At 42.9% G+C, this 21,303-nt stretch overlaps 2 protein-coding genes across 7 annotated transcripts in view; one reads left to right on the forward strand and one right to left on the reverse strand.

Moving 5' to 3' along the window:
- Positions 1-14,201, reverse strand: part of IKBIP (IKBKB interacting protein) — a 30,202-nt gene extending 16,001 nt beyond the window's left edge. For 2 of the 4 annotated variants that reach the window (XM_005571942.5, XM_005571941.4), the window contains exons 1-2: positions 13,944-14,201; positions 4,492-4,609 (exon numbers count right to left, since the gene is read on the reverse strand). In XM_005571942.5, the coding sequence (XP_005571999.3) occupies positions 4,492-4,609; positions 13,944-14,122 (297 nt within the window). In that variant the 5' untranslated portion in view covers positions 14,123-14,201. The remainder of the gene's footprint in view (positions 1-4,491; positions 4,610-13,943) is intronic. The other 2 variants (XM_005571943.5, XM_074007577.1) reach the window with 1 other exon arrangement.
- A 503-nt stretch (positions 14,202-14,704) lies between these two features.
- The window catches only part of APAF1 (apoptotic peptidase activating factor 1), an 89,311-nt gene continuing 82,712 nt past the window's right edge, over positions 14,705-21,303 (forward strand). For all 3 annotated transcript variants that reach the window (XR_012420523.1, XM_005571970.5, XM_065525237.2), the window contains exons 1-4: positions 14,705-15,251; positions 17,711-17,889; positions 18,018-18,207; positions 18,877-19,074. Coding sequence is in view for 2 of the 3 variants with exons in the window: in XM_005571970.5 (XP_005572027.3) it covers positions 17,752-17,889; positions 18,018-18,207; positions 18,877-19,074 (526 nt within the window). In the remaining variant the exon portion in view is untranslated. The remainder of the gene's footprint in view (positions 15,252-17,710; positions 17,890-18,017; positions 18,208-18,876; positions 19,075-21,303) is intronic.

A 21,303-nucleotide genomic window follows, 5' to 3' on the forward strand; every position in this document is an offset into this window, starting at 1 on the left:
AGTTCAAGATGTTATAGATTTAATCTGCAAATATGTTGTGACTAGTATGCCACAGTAGCTAGCATTTATGGGCGCCAACATATTCTAATCGTTTTTCATTTTTATTTAAATATTTTTTTTTTGTAGAGATGGGGTCTCACCATGTTGCCTGGCCTGGTCTCAAACTGCCGGGCTCAAGTGATGCTCCCACCTTAGCTTCCCAAAGTGCTGACATTACAGGCATGAGCCACCACACCGGACCTCATTTTTTCTTAAAGAAAGAGCTAGTAGGGCTGGGTGTGGTGGCTCACACTGTAATCCCAGCACTTTGGGAGGCTGAGGTGGGAGGATCACCTGAGGTTGGGAGATCGAGACCATCCTGGCTAACATGGTGAAACCCCATCTTTACTAAAAATACAAAAAATTAGCCAGGTATGGTGGCGCATGCCTGTAATCCCAGCTACTTGGGAGGCTGAGGCAGGAGAATTGCTTGAACCCAGGAGGCGGAGGTTGCAGTGAGCCAGATCTCGCCACTGCACTCCAGCCTGGACAATAAGAACAAAACTGTCTCAAAAAAAAAAAAAAAAAAAAAAAAAGAAAGAAAAAGAAAAAGAGCTAGTACTTTATTAGTGCTTGATTGTTTTCAAAGAATTTGTACATAAAGTAAGTCCTCACTTAACGTCATTGGTAGGTTCTTGGAAACTGACTTTAAGTGGAACTATTCAGAGCAGCTGCTCCAGCAACGTTGTTTTAATGTCCTTTCATTACAACGTAGATGAGAAAAAAATTGGTTTCATTATACACTTCACTTAAAATCGTAGTTTCCAGGAACCTATTGACAATGTTGAGGACTTACTGTATCTGATCTTTATAAAAACCTTATTATTTCTCACTTAATTACTGTATATCTCACCTGATCTTTATAAAAATCTTATTATTTCTCACTTAATAAATGATGAAATAGAGACCAAGATAAGTTATAGTGATTTGTCCAAGGTCACACACATTTGTGATGAGTGTCCACGTCTAGCTGCTTTCCCCTCCTGTGTTATGCTGTCCTTTAGGGCCACCTTTGTGAAAAGGGACCTCTTATTAAATTACTCCCAGGGCAGAATGGGAGAAAAAGCTATGAAAAGACTGAATATTTCTTTTTTTTTTTTTTTGAGACAGAGTTTCACTCTTGTTGCCCAGGCTGGAGTGCAATGGCGCGATCTCGGCTCACCACAATCTCCACCTCGCGGGTTCAAGCGATTCTCCTACCTCAGCCTCCTGAGTAGCTGGGATTACAGGCATGCGCCACCACGCACAGCTAATTTTTTGTATTTTTAGTAGAGATGGGGTTTTTCCACGTTGGTCAGGCTGGTCTTGAACTCCTGACCTCAGGTGATCCACCTGCCTTGGCCTCGCAAAGTGCTGGGATTACAGGCGTGAGCCACCACGCCAGGCCGAGACTGAAAATTTTTTGGATTTTTTAGATTCTATATTTTAAAAACCTGCTTCAAAAGCTTTTTTTTTTTTTTTTGAGATGGAGTCTCGCTTTGTTGCCCAGGCTGGAGTGTAGTGGCGCAATCTCAGTTTACTGTAACCTCTGCCTCCCTAGTGTAAGCGATTCTCCTGCCTCAGTCTCCTGAGTAGCTGGGACTACAGGCATGTGCTACCATGCCTGGCTAATTTTTGTGTTTTTAGTAGAGATGGGGTTTCACCATGTTGGTCAGGTTGGTCTTGAACTCCTGACCTCAGGTGATCCACCCGCCTCGGCCCCCCAAAGTGCTGGGATTACAGGTGTGAGCCACCGTGCCCAGTCTGGCCAACATGGTGAAACCCCATCTCTACTAAAAATATAAAAATTAGCTGGGCATGGTGGTATGCACCTGTAGTACCAGCTACTCGGGAGGCTGAGGCAGGAGAATCACTTACATTGGGGAGGCAGAGGTTACAGTAAGCCGAGATTGCGCCACTGCACTGCAGCCTGGGCGGAGGTTGCCGTGAGACAAAATTGAGCCATTGTATTCCAGCCTGGGTGAGAAAAGTGAAACACAGTACCAACCCCCCCCCCAAAAAAGAGAAATCTCTGTTCAAAATAAGTTTTCAATAGCCTTTATTTATATTTATTTATTTATTTAATGAGACAGAGTCTCACTCTGTTGTCCAGGCTGGAGTGCAATGGCACAGTCCTGGCTCACTGCAACCTCCACCTCCCAGGTTAAAGTGATTCTCCTGCCTCAGCCTCCCAAGTAGCTGGGATTACAGGCGCCTGCCACCATGCCCAGCTAATTTTTGTATTTTTAGTAGAGGTGGGGTTTCACCATGTTGGCCAGGCTGATCTCAAACTCCTGACCTCGTGATCTGCCCACCTTGGCCTCCCAGTGTGCTGAGATTACAGGTGTGAGTCACCATGCCTGGCCTTCAATAGCTTTTAATTAAATATGTGAAGTTTTGGCAAGGCAAAGTGGCTCACATTTGTAATATCAATTCTTTGGGAGGCAGAGGCAGAAGGGTAATTTAAGCCCAGGAGTTTGATACCAGCCTGGGCATGCAGCAAGACCCCGTCTCTCCAAAAAACTAAAGAAAAAAAAATTAGCTGGGTGCAGTAGCATGCCTGTTAGTCCCAGTTACTTGGGAGGCTGAGTTGGGAGGAGTGCTTGAGCCTGGGAGGTTGAAGCTGCAGTGAGCTGTTATTCCAATACTGTACACCAGCCTGGATGACAGAGTGAGAGCTGGGATGACAGGGGGAGACCCTATCTCAAAAAAATTAAAAAAAAAAAAAATATATGAAGTTTCTTGCCCCTGGGATTTCTTCTAACGGTATGTTAGAGTTCCCCCAACAACTACAACCAGATTCCAATTTTATTTTATTTATTTATTTTTTTGAGACAGAGTCTTACTCTGTTGGCCAGGCTGGAGTGCAGTGGTGTGATCTCAGCTCACTGAAACCTCTGCCTCCCCGGTTCAAGCAATTCTCATGCATCAGCCTCCCAAGTAGCTGGGATTACAGGCATGAACCACTATGCCCAGCTAATAGTTTTGTATTTTTAGTAGAGACAGGGTTTCACCATGTTGGCCAGTCTGGTCTCAAACTCCTGACCTCAAGGTGATCCGCCTGCCTTGGCTTCCCAAAGTGCTGGGATTACAGGCATGAGCCACCACGCCTGGCTCAGATTCCAATTTGAGCCCTATGTGAAAATGCCAACTACTTTGCAGCTCCTTCCCCAAATCCCTTAGTCTCACCATCCATGGAATCCCCTGGCATGTGTGAAGGATATTTAATTTTCCTCCATGGCTTTTCTCTTCTGGGGGATTATATGCTTATCCTGTGCATGGGGCTGCAGAGACTTAGATGTTCCATTTCATCTCTATTTTTATAACATCCTTACCCACCCTGGTGCCAAGCATAGGTCCTTGCTTACCTTGTGACATGAGCAAAGGTTTAGTGAATGAATAAATGAACAAGCCATATTTCCCAATGATATCTTGGTCCCTGGTACCCAGAAAAGTCCCACATGATGCCTTATTGATCACAGCTAACTTTTTCTTCAGAGGTGTGGGAGTTACAAAAATGTTTATTTGCCTCACATTTCTAAGAATCATAGTAATAATGCATCTAGTAGAAATCAGCAACTTGAAGAAACACAATATAGACATGGTATTATTTTAATTTTCACTGGAATTCTTATTTGGTTACAGGACAAATACTTACTTTTAGGCTAGCCATTCTTTTTTTTAACTTTTTTTTTTTTTTTTTTTTTTTTTGGCGACGGATCCTCACTCTGTAGCCCAGGCTACAGTGCAGTGGCGCAATCTCGGCTCACTGCAACCTCCACCTCATGGGTTCAAGAGATTCTCCTGTCTCAGCCTCCCGAGTAGCTGGGATTACAGGCATGTGCACTATACCCGGCTAACTTTTGTATTTTTAGTAGAGATGGGTTTTCACCATGTTGGCCAGGCTGGTCTCTTAACTCCTGACCTCAAGCGATTTGCCTGCCTCAGCCTCCCACAGTGCTGGGATTATAGGCATAAGCCACTGCTCCCAGCTTAGGCTAGCCATTCTTAAATGCATATACATATATCCTTAAAAAGCAGAAAGTAAGGAAAAAAAATATAGATCTTTTCCCAATAAGTGTTATTCATATTCTAATTTTATGTCCAAAGATCATCCATATTTTCAGATGAGATTGAGCACGTTCAGGGTGGTATGGCTGTAGACATGATCAACCATATTTTCAATGCTCTAGATACGTGACACTTAAGTAGAAAATTAGCATCATGCTAACATGAACAAATTGGTCTTTTTCAATACTAGAAATTGTCATATTAAAAAATCCTTGTCCTTCAAAATGCAATCTGAGTCAAAATAGCTCCGAGGGAGAATGTCAAGAGGTAGGAAGATCAGTGAGAGTTAAAATAGTAATGGTCTAAAAGGCAGGAAGAAAGAAGTTCCGAGCTGGGATAGAGAAATGATAGTGGGGTAGTAAAATGGGAAATACTGTCCCAGATAAGCCAATTAATGATTACCTTTTCTGAAATTAAACTGATTTTACTTTGAAGTTGTTGAAATTCATTGGTTTCTAGTTTCAGTAACTGGTATTGGTTTTCCACCTTTGCAAATTTTTCCGACTGCTGAAATACAAACCTGGAAAAGAAAAGAAAAATCACTATTCTCCAATTCATATCCATTTAAATCCAAATTTCAAAGGAGAATTATACCCAATTCTGTTAAGAACAACATAAATTCTGGTATGGGTAGCTGTAGTTTTTTTTTTTTTTTTTTTCCACACTGGGTGTTAGTCTGTCACCCAGGCTGGAATGCAGTGTCACAATCATAGCTCACTGTAGCCTTGAACTCCTGGGCTCAAGTGATCATCCTACTTCAACCTCCCAAGTAGCTAGGACTGTAAGCTGGTTAATTTATTTTTTCTTTGTAGAGACACCATCTCGGTATGTTGCCCAAGGTAGTCTTTAGCTTTTTTTTTTTTAATGGAGTTTCGCTCTTGTTGCCCAGGCTGGAGTGCAATGGCGCGATCTTGGCTCACTGCAACCTTCACCTCCTGGGTTCAGGAGATTCTCCTCCTCAGCCTCCCAAGTAGCTGGGATTAAAGGCGCCTGCCAACATGTCCCGCTAATTTTTTTATATTTTTAGTAGAGACGGGGTTTCGCCATGTTGGCCAGGCTGGTTTTGAACTCCTGACCTAAAGTGATCCACCCGCCTTGGCCTCCCAAAGTGCTAGGATTACAGGCATGAGCCACCATGTCTAGCCCCAAGGTGGTCTTGAATTCCTGGCCTCAAGTGATCCTCCCACTCCAGCCTCCCAAAGTGCTGGGATTACAAGTGTGGGCCAACATGGCCGGCCTAGATGGAACTTTTATCAGTTTATTTTGACAGATTTTCATGAGGTAGGTATTGGTTTAACTCATACAAAGATGAGTAAAGCACTGCCCTTGTTCACAGTTCACAGCCCAACAAATAAGACGGTGTGATATCTGTAACAGATGCATGCACAAGAAATATTTTAGAGGAAGACACAGTGAAAAATTTAGAACAAGATCTTTGATCTCTACTGTTTTTCACAAGGCCATACTTGGGTAATATCTAGAAAACAGGTGTTTTTATGCTGAAATGTAGGAGAAACAAGAGTTATCTATAAAAAAGTATTTTAAAACTGAAATGTAGAAGAGTAGATTGATGAAAAGCAGTGGAGTAGAAGAGAGAAGTGACAGTAATTAGAAGTTGCAAAATAGCAGGAGGTGTGAAAAGAGGTATGAAAATAGAAAAAAAGCCATTGTCAAAGTGACAACAGATCACAATCAGTGCAAAGTGTATAAACTGTACAATTGGTTATACTCAATGATATGTGATTCGTATAGGTGTACTTGAGATGTCACTCTAAAATTGGAGTTTATTTTTCATCACAAGTGGAAGCCCAAAAAGCTACCTCAATCTTCAAAACAACAAATCAACATCTGTTTATACAGGATTTGAAATGAGCAAGCACAGAAGAATTGTCTTGTATCTAATACCATTTTGTCTACTTTAACTCAATTCTTCAGGCTCAGAAAAAAAAAACCAGTTGAAATTCTTTGCACATTGAGTCATCAAAATGCAATGGAGCAGAACCATGAGAAGAACAATAATTGTGTTGTTCTTAACAGAATTGAGTATAATTCTCCTTTGAAATTTGGATTTAAATGGATATGAATTGGAGAACAGTGCCTAAATCACAGTCCTGAGACAAGTTGTTCAAAAGCTTTGCTACATACTGCAATCACCTGGCAGCTTTAACAAATCTGATGCATGGGTCTCAGGAAGATTCTGATTTAATTGGCTTGGGATGTGGCTTGGATGTTGGAAACTCAACAGCTTCTCGGGTAGTCTAAGTGCATAGTCAAACTTAGAACTATACTGACCGACTGTGTTTTGTGAAATTCATTTCCATTGAAAGGCAATCATTTAAAGATCCCAAGGCTTAATGGAGAAGTGAAAGACTTTTCCGAGTAAGTGCAGTTATATGAACTTTGTGCATCCTTGCAAAAGTGGTAATGCTTTGAGTTCATAAATGGCATCATTAGGCTAACTGTAGCTACAAAATTGTCCAAAGCTAAATTAGACAAATGTTTACAATACTGGAGGAAATACATTTCTTTTGATGATGCTGGCTAATTTCTATTCTACAGGATCCCAGGTTACATTATTAGCACAGATGGACTTTTCTCCTGTGTTTAAATTAATAGCAACCTTTAAAGCTTCTGGTTATTAGAAAACACTATTATCCTAATTCTCAAAGATGGCTGAACATAATTCTTTTGTCATTGGCTGTTTCATTTCTGGCTTTTAAGAGTTTTTTTTCCCCCCCCAGAGTATAGGATATCTGAGACCAGCAGATAGAGACCCTATTAAGAAAGAGACCACCCTAAAGAAATAAGAGTGGCCCTCCTCACGCCTTCCTGTCCCTCCCTGCCAGAAAAAAAAGAAAACAAAAAGAAGTAAAAAAAGAAATACAGTTAATTTCAGGGACTGGTTTTATTATCCAATACTCCACCATAGATCTATACTACATATTAGCGAGCTTATTCAGAATGAAATCATTATTATAAAAGAGACTTTTGTATGAAGGTTGATTCACTACAAAAATATATTAAAGGACTTTCTCAGAACTTCTTTTCAAATTCAAGCTTTAAACAAAATCTGTGTCATGTTAGTGGGAATATCGTCTCTGATAATTAGTTTTTTTGATGATTAGCCTCTTACTAAAATAACAAAAATTCATCCTTGATACATGTGAACGGTGCATGTAAGAAAAAAGTACAAAGCTGACTTAGCACCAGTGAAGAAAAAAACGAAGTGGTATGTGCTGTGCTATGTTAAAATGTATTTTATTTTTCACTTATATGTGCCAGACACTATTCTAAGTACTTGATAATAAATATTAATTCATTTAACATTAAAGAAGATGATTGATTTTTTTTTCTTTCTTTTTTTTTTTTGAGACAGGGTCTCGCTCCGCTGCCTAGGCTGGAGTGCAGTGGCATGATCTTGGCTCACTGCAACCTGCACTTCCAGGTTCAAGTGATTACAGGTGTGAGCCACCGCACCCGGCCTAGATGACTGATTTTCTAGAAGTCAAGAAAATATGCTGAGAAAGCTGCTTCAGTTCTGAAAAACTAAGCTTTCAAACTGGCATCCATGTTAGGGCATAAGGTGCTTCATTTCTTTTTATGAGTCAGGGGCATATTCTAATAAGAGCAGTTCCCAGTCTTCCCATTTAGATGAGTGTAAAAAACAGGCAATTAGGGTCTGCTAAAGGGTATACCTTCTAGTAGAAGGAAGAAAATAATTATAGTTCTGGACCCAGGGATTTCTATTTCTAGGATGTGGGCCTTTTGTTGGGTATTAATATCAAAGGGAGGCAACGAATCATACTGATTAGGTGGGTGACTGGACTGCCTTAGCTCTGGCATTTACTAAGATGTATAATCACTTTGGGCAAGTTAAATAACTTTGATGTCTCCTCATCTGTGAAGTGGGGATAATACCTTATTTTAATTTTATTTTTTAAAGACAAGATCTTGCTCTCTTTCCCAGGCTGGAGTGCAGTGGTGTGATCATGGCTCACTGCAGCCTCGCAGGCCCAATCCAACCTACCCCCTCAGCCTCCTGAGTAGCTGGGAACACAGGCATGTGCCACAATGCCTGGCTAATTTTTAAATTTTTTATAGAGATGGGGGTCTTCCCATGTTGCCCAGTCTTGTCTTGAACTCCTGGGCTCAAGTGATCTTCCTGTCTAGGCCTCTCAAACTGTTGGGATTATAGGTGTGAGCCATAGCACCCAGCCAATACTTTATAGGGTTGTAGTTTGTTTTTCGACAGGGTCTCATTCTGTTACCCAGGCTGGAGTACTGTAGCCTCATCATAGCTTACTGCAGCCTTGAACTCCTGGGTTCAAGTGATTCTCCCACCTCAGTCTCTCAAGCAGCAAGTAGCTAGGACCACAGGTACACTACCACCACTGGCTAAAACAAACAAACAACCAAACAAACAAAAGATCTGGCTATTTTTTGTTTGTTTGTTTTTTGAGGTAGCTGAAGAGGAAGAGGTCTACAGTGACGCAACCATAGTTCACTGCAGGTCAAACTCCCTGGGCTCAAGCGATCCTCTTGCCTCGGCCTCCTAAAGTGCTGGGATTATAAGTGTGAGCCACCACACCCGGCCGAGTTTTTGTAGACATTAAATAGTTATTGCTATTTATAAAAGCTCCTGGAACAATAGAGCATAGCACATCAGCTATTTCCTTTAAGAACTGTGGCCCCTTTCTTTTCTTTTTTTGGAGATGGAGTCTTACTCTGTTGCCCAGGCTGAGGTGCAGTGGTGTGATCTCGGCTCATTGCAACTTCCGCCTCCCGGGTTCAAGCGATTCTTCTGCCTCAGCCTCCCAGCCAGCTGGGATTACAGGTGCCCACCAAGACTAGCTACCTTTCTTCTGGACTACTTTGTGCAGCTACTCTTCCATCCTTCCTACATGCCTATGATTGTATAACGGAAGCAGGGTTCCCGACCACTTGTACTTGATAGAAGCCCCAGGCCTGTCCCCCTTTGAACACTATAAACTGGGTTGTGTTTATGGCAAATGAAGGATGGAATAAATGGATTAGACCACTTATAAATCACTAAAGAAAAATAACTCTTGTTTTTGGGCCTCTTCTATCATATCATATCATATCATATATTATATGGCCTTTTGTGGAAGAGTTAGATATAGGAGAAAGGGACCCCGGCTACTTTTAGTGTAGGCCTTACAAAAAGAATCTTTTAGATAAAACTCTACTAACACAAAGAAAAAAGTTGGAGTTAGCCAAGGTTTTCCAGTATGATTTATAGACAAAATTATATTGGATAGTAAAAAAAAAAAAAAATTGGCCGGGCGCGGTGGCTCAAGCCTGTAATCCCAGCACTTTGGGAGGCCAAGACGGGCGGATCACGAGGTCAGGAGATCGAGACCATCCTGGCTAACACAGTGAAACCCCGTCTCTACTAAAAAATACAAAAAAATAGCCGGGCGAGGGGGCGGGCGCCTGTAGTCCCAGCTACTCGGGAGGCTGAGGCAGGAGAATGGTGCAAACCCGGGAGGCGGAGCTTGCAGTGAGCTGAGATCCAGCCACTGCACTCCAGCCTGGGTGATGGAGCCAGACTCCATCTCAAAAAAAAAAAAAAAAAAAAAAAAAAAAAAAAAAAAAAAAAAAATTATACAACTTGTTTTAAGCGCTTTTGACTTTTTGTACATAACAGCTACTATAAAAAACTTTTATAAAAGCAATTTAGGCCAGGCATGGTGGCTCACGCCTGTAATCCCAGCACTTTGGGAGGCTGAGGCAGTCGGATCACCTGAGGTTGGGAGTTCGAGACCAGCTTGACCAATGGACAAACCCTGTCGCTACTAAAAATACAAAATTAGCTGGGTGTGGTGGCGCACACCTGTAATCCCAGCTACTCGGGAGGCTGAGGCAGGAGAATCGCTTGCGGAGGTTGTGGTGAGCCGAGATTGCACCACTGTACTCCAGCCCGGGCAACAAGAGCGAAACTCCATCTCTTAAAACAAAACAAAAAAACAACAAAAAAAGCAATTAAAAAACCTATTGAAATTTCCTTAAGAAACAAAATTTTCAGGCCGGGCGCGGTGGCTCAAGCCTGTAATCCCAGCACTTTGGGAGGCCGAGGCGGGCGGATCACGAGGTCAGGAGATCGAGACCATCCTGGCTAACACGGTGAAACCCCGTCTCTACTAAAAATACAAAAAGAAATTAGCCGGGCGTGGTGGCGGGCGCCTGTAGTCCCAGCTACTCCGGAGGCTGAGGCAGGAGAATGGCGTGAACCCGGGAGGCGGAGCTTGCAGTGAGCCGAGATCGCGCCACTGCACTCCAGTCTGGGCTACAGAGCGAGACTCCGTCTCAAAAAAAAAAAAAAAAAAAAAGAAACAAAATTTTCACAATGGAATTTCCAACTGATTAAATTTCTATGTAATTAAATAAGCATGCGTGACAGATTGTGTCTTGTTTAGTAATTTAACAACTTTTTAACTTTCTGAAAGTAGAATCACCTCAATTCTCTTATCTGAAAATTTTCCATCAGAATTTAGAAGAGAGGTATGCAAACTGACACTCAAGTCATACAGGTTTGGGCAACTTATCTCCAGTGTTTATTGTCAAGATGACATAGGATATATCAGGCCTTTTTTTTTGTTTTCTTTGCAGGGTCTCACTTTGTCACCCAGGCTGAATGCAGTAGTGCGATCAAAGCTCACCAAAACCTCAAATTCCAGGGCTCAAGCGATCCTCCCACCTCAGCCCCGCAAGTAGCTGGGACTACAGGCATGCGCCACCATGCCTGGCTAATTTTTTTGTATTTTTTTGTAGAGACAGGGTTTCACCATGTTGCCCAGGCTGGTCTTGAACTCCTAAGCTCAAGAGATCCGCCCACCTCGGCCTCCAAAAGTGCTGGGATTACAGGTGGGAGCCACCGCGCCTGGCCTATCAGGCCTTTTTTTTTTTAGCAGAGAGAAGATATTAAAGCACACACTTTTAAGTTTCTTATGTTTTATTTCTCTTTTCTTTCCAAATAGGAAATGGTCTGAAGACAATGATATAGTGCAATTCCTTGAAATCCTCCTTGGGCAGTGGAAGGGTTCAGATTTTTTCCTTCCAACTTAATAAGATGAAGACTGAGAGTAAGCAGTATTTAAGAATACACAAGGCCGGGCGCGGTGGCTCACGCCTGTAATCCCAGCACTTTGGGAGGCCGAGGCGGGCGGATCACAAGGTCAGGAGATCGAGACCACGGTGAAACCCCGTCTCTACTAAAAATACAAAAAATTAGCCGGGCGCGGTTGTGGGCGCCTGTAGTCCCAGCTACTCGGGAGGCTGAGGCAGGAGAATGGCGTGAACCCGGGAGGCGGAGCTTGCAGTGAGCCGAGATCGCGCCACTGCACTCCAGCCTGGGGAACAGAGCGAGACTCCGTCTCAAAAAAAAAAAAAAAAAAAAAAAAAGAAAGAATACACAGACAGGCACACATATGCACTTGTATTTTAACCACCAGGGCCGTGTCAGTACAGAAGCATTTAATAAAGATTTGATGGACCTACTTTTAGATGCTGAATTATGTGTTTTATAGTGGTAAAGATCTCAATGGCTTTGTCAAAATTCTAGTGAGCTTTTAAGTATTTTAAGATGCCAAATACTTGCTTTTTATTTGGAAAATGTTTACAAATGTCTTATGGGGATACATTTTTATTTCGAAATTTACTATGAATAAATGTTTTGCCATAAACAGCGACCAAAGGACATATGCTTCAATTTTTGCAGCAAAAGATTTAATAAGAGCAACTAAGAGGCAACTATTTAAATAATAATTATAGAATCTGCCCATAAAAATACATATAATACATATATTTTAGAGAGACAGGGTCTTGCTCTGTCTCTCAGGCTGGAGCACAATGGTATAATCATGGGTTACTGCAGCCTCGACTTCCCAGACTCAAGCTATCTTCTCACCTCAGCCTCCCAAGTAGTTGGGACTACAGGCGCATACCACCACACTTGGCTAATGTTTAGCCACGGTTTCACTATGTTTCCCAGGCTGGTTTCAAACTCCTGGCCTCAAGCAATTCTCTTGCCTCAGTCTCCCAAAGTGTTGGGATTATAGGCATGAACCACTGCGCCCGGCCCCCAAAATAATTTTTGATATAGCATTGTTTTATCATTTTGCAAACATAGTTCAAATTAAATCTTCCTAATGAGTGTATTACATTCATTACAATGTAATACACTAACTGCAAATTCCTGATGTGAGGGTAATTTTATTCCCATAAAGTTTAGTTTTCTACTAAAGCTTATCCCAGAATAGTAACTAACTTTCCCAAAACAAAAAACGTTATTTCTTTAGGCAAAGTCTCGCTCTGTTATCCAGGCTGGAGTGCAGTGGCAGATCTTGGCTCACTGTAACCTCCACCTCCCAGGTTCAAGCGATTCTCCTGCCTCAACCTTCGAGTAGCTGGGATTACAGGTGTGCACCACCAGGCCCAGCTAATTTTTGTATTTTTGGTAGTGATAGGGTTTCACCATGTTGGCCAGGCTGGTCTTGAACTCCCGATCTTGTGATCCGCCCACCTCAGCCTCCCAAAGTGCTGGGATTACAGGTGTGAGCCACCGCACCCAGCTGTTAACAAATCTTTTAACGCTGAAAAATACACTATTTGGGATGAGTCACCAGTAAAGTATAATTCCACATGTAATAGCATCAAAAATGTTTAGATGTTCAGGGTCTCTTCTAAAATTCTATCACTCTGGAAGATTAACAACAGTCTTACTAACTAACTTTACAAACGAATGAAAAACGGAGAAAAATTCTATTAAGGTACCAATCTTACTAAAATGAAATGGGCTATCACCTCACCCCCAGAAAAAAAAAAGAAGACTGGGAAAACAAAACTTACAAGTTGGTTTTAAGGTTATTTCTAATACTCATTTTTCCTAATGACACCATTATATTGCCATTTACCTGGTTTTAAAACTGCAACTGTTTAAAGTGAACACAAGTGCTATGTTTTGTAGCTTTACCATATTAAAGTTCAATCTGTAACTTAATAAAATTATAAAAATAATTAAATTCATAACGCACGCACGGTGATCAAAATATGAGCACTCCTCCAAGCTCTGCTACTATAACGTTTGCTCCTTTGGGATCATAATGATCTTTTTCTTTTTTTTTCTTTCCTTTTTTTTTTTTTTTTTGAGACGGAGTCTCACTCGGTCGCCCAGGCTGGAGTGCAGTGGTGTGATCTTGGCTCACTGCAACCTCCGCCTCCCGGGTTCAAGCGATTCTCCTGCCTCGGCCTCCAGAGGAACTGGGACTACAGGCGCCCACCACCACGCCTGGCTGATTATTCGTATTTTTGGTAGAGATGGGGTTTCACCATGTTGGTCAGGCTAGTCTCGAACTCCTTACTTCAAGTGATCCACCTGCCTCGGTCTCCCAACATAATGATCTATTTCAAGGTTGCAAATATTTCCATTAGGCATTTATGGGGCGAGTAGGGTGGGGCAGATGTGTCCCGGAATGGGGCACAGTGGACAGGAAGTAACGGTTTATAACAACGTGAACGCTTCTAACGTGAAGCGGGCGCTTCAGAAAGCGTGGCCGAATCTGCAGCTCTTAACAAGCGGCTCGTTCCCAAACTTTAGCCTCAAGTCCCTCTGAGCGATAGAGGCATGCTACCAGTACGGGGGAAAATGAGATATAAGATACGCGCGAAAGGGAAAAACAAGGCTGGGCTGTTTCCTTCCTTTGGGGTCAAGACAGAGCACAGAAGGCCCAGCTCTGGGGGGTTGGATCACCTCCGGGGGGATGCTGAGCCGGGTGGGAGAACAAAGAGCAGGGGGCCCACAGGAGGCCGGCCCAGGCAGCCTCGCGTCCACTTACCAGGCCAGGCCCAGGCACGTCCCCAGCGACAGCAGGCTCAGGCCCGTTCGGGGGTCTGCCCAGCCCCCGCCTCCGCCGCCCCGGTCCTCGGGGGTCTTCCCGCCCTCGCTCCGCTTCCCGGGGTCCGCAGCGGGGGCTCCCTTGGGCCCCGACTTCTTCCGGCTCTTCACCTCAGACATGTCTGGAGGCCCTAGGAAGTTGAAGCCCCGGGCAGCTTCTTCACCAGGGGTAGCAGGACGTGGCTGCCTTGGCGATCGCGGGAACCCTGGGCGGTGACCGCGCCCCTTCACAGACTTGGCACCGCCCAGAGCCCAGCCCCTTCCCTCTCCCCGCCATCCTCGTTGCTTCACTGAGTCTTTCAGCTACCAGCTCCAAAGTTCCCCTAGGAGAGGTGCGCGGCGACCTCACCCCACAGCGCCTTCCACTGCGATATTGCTCCAAATCCGAAGAAATTCAAACTCCCGGGCGCGCTCAGGCCGACGGGACCCGAGGAGGTGGGGCGGGACAAAGGGGTCGCGCGCGCCACGTCGGGCGCGCCGCCCCCGCCCGAGTCAGGCCTTGATGGGAACGCGGCCAGTCCCTGAGGCGAAGCCAAGCCCCCTCCGCGGGATAGGCGGGCACTTCTACGCGCGCGGGCACGAGCCGTGGCGGGAGTGCGCGGCGCCGGCGGCCGCCCCTTGGGGCTTCGGGTGTGTTTATTTGCATAAGCGGGCGCGCGCAGTCCGGGCTGGGTGGGTCCGGCGGGATTTGATTGCTCAGCTGTCCAGAGGTGGAGAAGAGGTAGCGAGTGGACGTGATTGCTCTATCCCGGGCAAAAGGGACAGAACCGGAGGTGGAGTGTCTGGGCAGTCGGCGACCCGCGAAGACTTGAGGTGCCGCGGCGGCGTCCGGAGTAGCGCCGGGCTCCCCCCGGGGTGCAGCCGCCGTCGGGGGAAGGGCGCCACAGGCCGGGGAGCCCTCCTCCCTTTGTGTCCAGGAGTGGGTTCCACCGGAGGGCGGCCCGTGGGCCAGGCCTCACTGCGGCGCCCCGGGACTGTGGGGTCAGACTGCGGTGGGTGGACGCCCACCTCGCCACCCTTCGGAGGTCCCTGGGGGTCTTCGTGCGCCCCGGGGCTGCGGAGATCCAGAGGAGGCGCCTGTGAGGCCCGGACCTGCCCCGGGGCGCGGGGTATGTGACGGGACAGAGCCCCACACCCCTGATACCCGGTGGAAAACCTCTGTTGCCGTTTCCCTCCACCGGCCTGGAGTCTCCCAGTCTTGTCCTGGCAGTGCCGCCCTTCCCAGTAAGACCTAGGCGCAAAGGCTTGGGTAAGTTGACCTCCTCGCTTTTCTCCCCGGGCCAGGTTCTTTGGAGGCTCGGTAGCTGGTTTCAGGGACTGAGAATTTGAGGACATGGTATATTTGATAACCATCCTGCTCCTGTACCAGGAAGAGAAATTCTCTAACGAGGAAGTAGTAAACTTAGGGTTTTCATGGATAAACGTACACTGTGTTTTCTGTTTTACATCTAGGAAGAGTTTTGGCTTTTCATTTTGTTGTGGGTTACAAAAGGTTTTGAGACTTAGTTCAGATTATTTGTGCAGTTTTAAAACGTGTTTAAGATTTGAATATTTTAGTTTAACAGGACTAGGTGAAATTGGAAATTAGTGTCAGAAAGCCAGAGTGTCTATTTGCTTAGCTATTGGGCATAACCTAAAAAATTCATTCATTCTTGTTTTTTCACATCGAATTTCATTACTATAAATTGAGGAACATTTTATGTTTAAGAGGACAAAAACGTTATTAACATTTTAAAAAATGACAGTTTTAATTCCAATCAACTTTTTATCAGTTTCGTGCCCCTTCCGGGCATTTTGTTAGCCTTGACAAGCATAGGCAAATACCCTACGTCCCTATTTTTCCAAGTGCTACATTTGGTGACTTCAAAAACAGTCATTGAAGTTTGATAATTACTGCCCCCTTCTGTGAGCTCCAAGTTGCTTGTGCCCTGTTTTTGCACTTTGGACGTTGACATTCCTACTCCCTCTCTCTTTTTCTTCTTTGACTAGACTGTGAATTATTTCAGGGAGATGACTCAATCTTTTCTGTAGTCTTGGTGTCTGACATATAGAGAGGAGCACAAATGTGTATTGAATAAATGAATTAATAAGCCCGTTTACACTCTTTCTATACATTGGATAGAGTTCTGTTAATGTTTTGAAAACTTGGAGACATTGTGAACTGGGTTTATGCCCATGGAAAAATTTGCATTATATTTGAAATAAAGTTGCTAGAAACGTCAAGTATTTTACTATAAAGGCTATTGTTCTTTCCTCCTGTCCTCTTGGTCTGAGAAACGACATCAGAAAGTATTTCCTGTTGCTTTGTGGGAAATGTGTTTAGAAAGGAAGACCTAGAGCTGACGTCCTCCTTGAATGAGAACTAATACTCAATAGTAACAATGCTCTATTCACTCTTATGTTTGATAAGGAAAACAAGAAGTCTCTTAGTATTAGGACTTCAGTGTAATCCCTATTTTATATAATCTTAATTTAAAAAGGAAGTATTTTATTGTAAAAAATGATAATTTGTGTTAAAAAAAATTGACAGTAGAGGCCGGGCATGGTGGGGCTCACAACTGTAGTCCCAGCACTTAGGGAGGCTGTGGTGGGTGGATCAACTGAGGTCAGGAGTTTGAGACCAGCCTGGTCAACATGGTGAAACCTCGTCTCTACTAAAAAAAAAAAAATTAAGACAAGGTGGGGAGAAATCCCAAATTTTGCTACTCAGAAGTAACGCAAACATTTTGATGAATAAACTTCTAAACATCTATGTATATATGATACCAACACTTTTTTTTTTTTTTTGAGACAGAGTCTCAGTCTGTTGCCCAGGCTGGAGTGCAGTGGCATGATCTCGGCTCACTGCAACCTCTGCCGCCCTGGTTCAAGCAGTTCTCCTGCTTCAGCCTCTTGACCAGCTGGGATTACAGACGCCTGCCACTGCACCCGTCTAATTTTGTATTTTTAGTAGAGACAGGGTTTCACCATCTTGGCCAGGCTGGTCTTGATCTCCTGACCTCATGATCTACCAGCCTCGGCCTCCCAAAGTGCTGGGATTACAGGCATGAACCACCGCGCCTGGCCCCCACATTTTATGTTATATGTGCGATCATGTTTCTGTTTTTTTTTTTTTTTCAGCAGCAGTGTTATGAACATCTTTCCATGTCAATACATAGAGATATGTGTCTTATAATTTTGAATGGCTGCATAATATTCAATTTTATATACATACCCTAATATTTAAAATCTATATTCAAAATGATGGACATTTAGGTTGTGTTCATCACTGAAACATCCTCCATAAATTCTTTTTTTATTTTTTACCCTAGGCTCCCAATGTGCTGGGATTATAGGCTTGAACTACCACACCTGAATGGAAACTGATTAGTTCTCCCTGTGGATATTTTCACATATGTGTTTGAATGTCTCCTTGAAGTAAATCCTTAGAAGTGGGATTTCTGGGTTAGAGAGAAAGCTTGTTTTAAACACTTCTGTATCTTATACTGCCTTCCAGAAAAATTGCATCCATTTTCTACTTTCTCCAATTAGTGCATAAGACAGCCCATTTTCTCATACCTTTCCAAGCATTGGGTTTTGTCCATTTAAAAAGTTTTGCCAAGAAAAACAATCAGTTTTGTTCTTTTTACATTTCTTGTTTACTAATGAGATTTTGTATCGTTTCATATGTTTAATGGCCTGACAAATATTTTGGTGTTTTGGCTGTAGCTCATGGTTGACAGCTCATAGAGAGAAAGATTTGAGGGAAGATGGATGCAAAAGCTCGAAATTGTTTGCTTCAACATAGAGAAGCTCTGGAAAAGGACATCAAGACATCCTACATCATGGATCACATGATTAGTGATGGATTTTTAACAATATCAGAAGAGGAAAAAGTAAAAAATGAGGTAAAGCTCTCGGAAGCAGTCCACACTTTCTTAAAAATGTTTAGAATTTCAGAACTTGCACTGGTCTCCACTAATTTATGTTGCATACATATTCATTGTTATATACTAAACTACTTAATTTTTTTTAGCCCACTCAACAGCAAAGAGCAGCTATGCTAATTAAAATGATACTTAAAAAAGATAATGATTCCTACATATCATTCTACAATGCTCTACTACATGAAGGATATAAAGATCTTGCTGCCCTTCTCCATGATGGCATTCCTGTTGTCTCTTCTTCCAGTGGTAAAGATTCAGTTAGTGGAATAACTTCATACGGTTTGTATCCATTATACCTTCTATCACTTTGCTATCAAAATTGCTTTGGGTTTGTCTTACTGTAGATGTAATCTTCTGAAGAGAGTGTGACCAGTTCACTGAAAACCGCATGTTAAAAAAATTGTAGTGATGTTTTCAATTTAAATATTTCTTATTTGCATCCATGTTAATTCTCACATTTTCTTCTTGCCCAGTGAACTGTATTGCTGAGATAATAATATGTCTGCCCTAATTTTTAGAGACAATACAATTTATAGGCCCTTGTTTATTTTCCAGTTCTATGTGTTTATAGAGTTTATAGGAAAAAATAAGAATCTTTAGAGATATATGTTCTTGAAAGGTATTCCATAAATGTTCTTCCTTTTACACTTGCCTTCCCAGTCTTCAATATGACAGAGACTGAAAAGTCAGGAAATAATAGGGTGAGTAAAGCAGATATAGATAGAAACTTCCATTTTCTTTAGTCATCTTGAAGGATATATGTTTGCCTTTTTGCTCTCTGTGGTCTGAGAAATCAGAAAATTGAAGTTAATATGCTAGCCTCATTTTCTTACTTCTCTTGGAAATTTTCAGGCTAAGCCTCAGCTTTGCTCTTTGTTTTTTATGGTATTACTTCAGTAATCATTCCAAAGTTCTATTCATTCATGCTTGTTTTGTTTTGGATTTTAGTAAGGACAGTCCTGTGTGAAGGTGGAGTACCACAGAGGCCAGTTGTTTTTGTCACAAGGAAGAAGCTGGTGAATGCAATTCAGCAGAAGCTCTCCAAATTGAAGGGTGAACCAGGATGGGTCACCATACATGGAATGGCAGGCTGTGGAAAGTCTGTATTAGCTGCAGAAGCTGTTAGAGATCATTCCCTCTTAGAAGGTAAGTGTCTTAGTCCATTTCATAGTCTAATAAGGTAGATAGACATGTAAAAATATTATGATATATCAATACGTGATAAATTGAATGGCAGAAACAAGTATAAGGTACAGAGTTAGAACAAAGAAAGGATATGTTAAGTCTCTAAAGGAAGAGGATGGATAGGACAGGCTTCCTGAATGAGATGACATTTTAGTGGGAGTTTGGATAAAGAATAAAAGTTTGCCAGGCAGTGAAGGTAGGGATGGGAGACTAGAGAAGGTGGGAAGGGTAGTGGGTGGTTACTAGGGTGGGGAAGGGCATACTGGGTAAAAGAGGGTTTAAGACATATTGATGGATATACCACTGACCTTAGTGAGCCTGGTAGGTTCTCAGGATATTCATCAGGAATAGTTGTATAGCTCCATCAGCTCTAGGCTGCCCCTGTTCATCAGAGTGTTCTCATTCATCAGTGTGTTCTCTCTGTATGACACTTCTAGGGGAATTCAAAGACAGTTCCCAACTTCTGGTAGTTAATAATTTTTTTTTTAGTAGGCCAGGCATGGTGGCTCATGCTTGTAATCCCAGCTGAGGCGTGGATCACCTGAGGTCAGGAGTTCAAGACCAGCCTGGGCAACATGGTGAAATCCCGTCTGTACCAAAAATACAAAAAAAATCAGCCAGGTGTGGTGGTGAGCACCTGTAATCCCAGCTACTTGGGAGGCTGAGGCAGGAGAATCGCTTAAACCCGGGAGGCGGAGGTTGCAGTCAGCTGAGGTCACACCACCGCACTCCAGCCTGGGCAACAAGAGCAAGACTCCGTCTCAAAAAAAAAAAATTTTTTTTTTTTTTCCAGTATGTATAACATGATCTACGGTTAAGACAGTTTAGACAGAATGATTGGAATAAGGAGTAAGCCTCTAAGAGACTTAAAAATATGGAGGCTGGGGTACATCTATGTGTACATATGGCCTCAGTTTAATTTCATAGCCTTTGTAAGTGATATTGACTATACTCTTGTCAGAAGTACGCCCAATTCCTAACCCTTGGTTTTTCCCCTCTGTCATTACAGAGAAGTTTCTTGAGACTTAGCTCCTCTCAAGTCTCAGACCCAAGGATTTTTTTTTTTTTTTTGAGACGGAGTCTCGCTCTGTCGCCCAGGCTGGAGTGCAGTGGCGCGATCTCGGCTCACTGCAAGCTCCGCCTCTCGGGTTCACGCCATTCTCCTGCCTCAGCCTCCCGAGTAGCTGGGACTACAGGCGCCCACAACCGCGCCCGGCTAATTTTTTGTATTTTTAGTAGAGACGGGGTTTCACCGTGGTCTCGATCTCCTGACCTTGTGATCCGCCCGCCTCGGCCTCCCAAAGTGCTGGGATTACAGGCGTGAGCCACCGCGCCCAGTTTAAACCAATACTGCAAAGTTGATCGCTAAGGATATTTCAGGATAAATTTGGCTTAAGTTCCTTTAATGTGAAGAGATGAGTTTTCCTTTCAATATTATGATGAACTTTTTTGTATATTTATAATATTCCAATTTATAGGTTTAAAAGAACACTGCCTCTCCCCATTTAAATTGCTCTACGTTATTGTGATGAATTTTCAATTCTAGGGATTAAAATTGGCCAATAGTTTATGGAATTAAATACTCAGGAGTCATACTCTATAAATTGTTATCTTGAAACAGGTTTTAACCACTTTGAGAAAATCCTAGAGATACCGGCAACTGTCAAGTACATGTGAGCTTAATTCTTATTCCTCATGTGCTTTTGTGGGATCTCAAGTTCAGAGGATTGAGTTATTCATATTCCTTAGTTCACGGCTTATTATAGTAGATCTGTACTAGGTTGAGCTTCTCACTGTATTTATTTGTTTATTTCCATTTCAAAATTTCCTTTTCTTATTTCCTTTCCCCTCTCCATGGACAATCCTAATGTATTTAATGTATGTTCTTTGTAAATGTCTGTGTAAAGTATGTGCTCTTGTAAAATATGTATGTTGTTTATATGCAGGTGTTTTAAATTTGCATAGATGTTATGGTATTAATTATTCTGTTTTTTATCTCCCATGACACAATGTTTTTAAGATTTATCCTTCTTGCTATGTATACATGTTATTTGTTACACCTGATTGCCACCAACCCATTTTACTGTCCATTGCCCTAAGTAAATGGACATGTAGATTGTATCCAACTCTCTGCTGCTCCAGCAAAGCTGGGTTGAACTTTTATGTGAGTAAGAATTTCTTGGGTATTTG

The sequence above is a fragment of the Macaca fascicularis genome, chromosome 11, assembly GCF_037993035.2.
Source record: "Macaca fascicularis isolate 582-1 chromosome 11, T2T-MFA8v1.1".
NCBI classification, from domain to species: domain Eukaryota; kingdom Metazoa; phylum Chordata; class Mammalia; order Primates; family Cercopithecidae; genus Macaca; species Macaca fascicularis.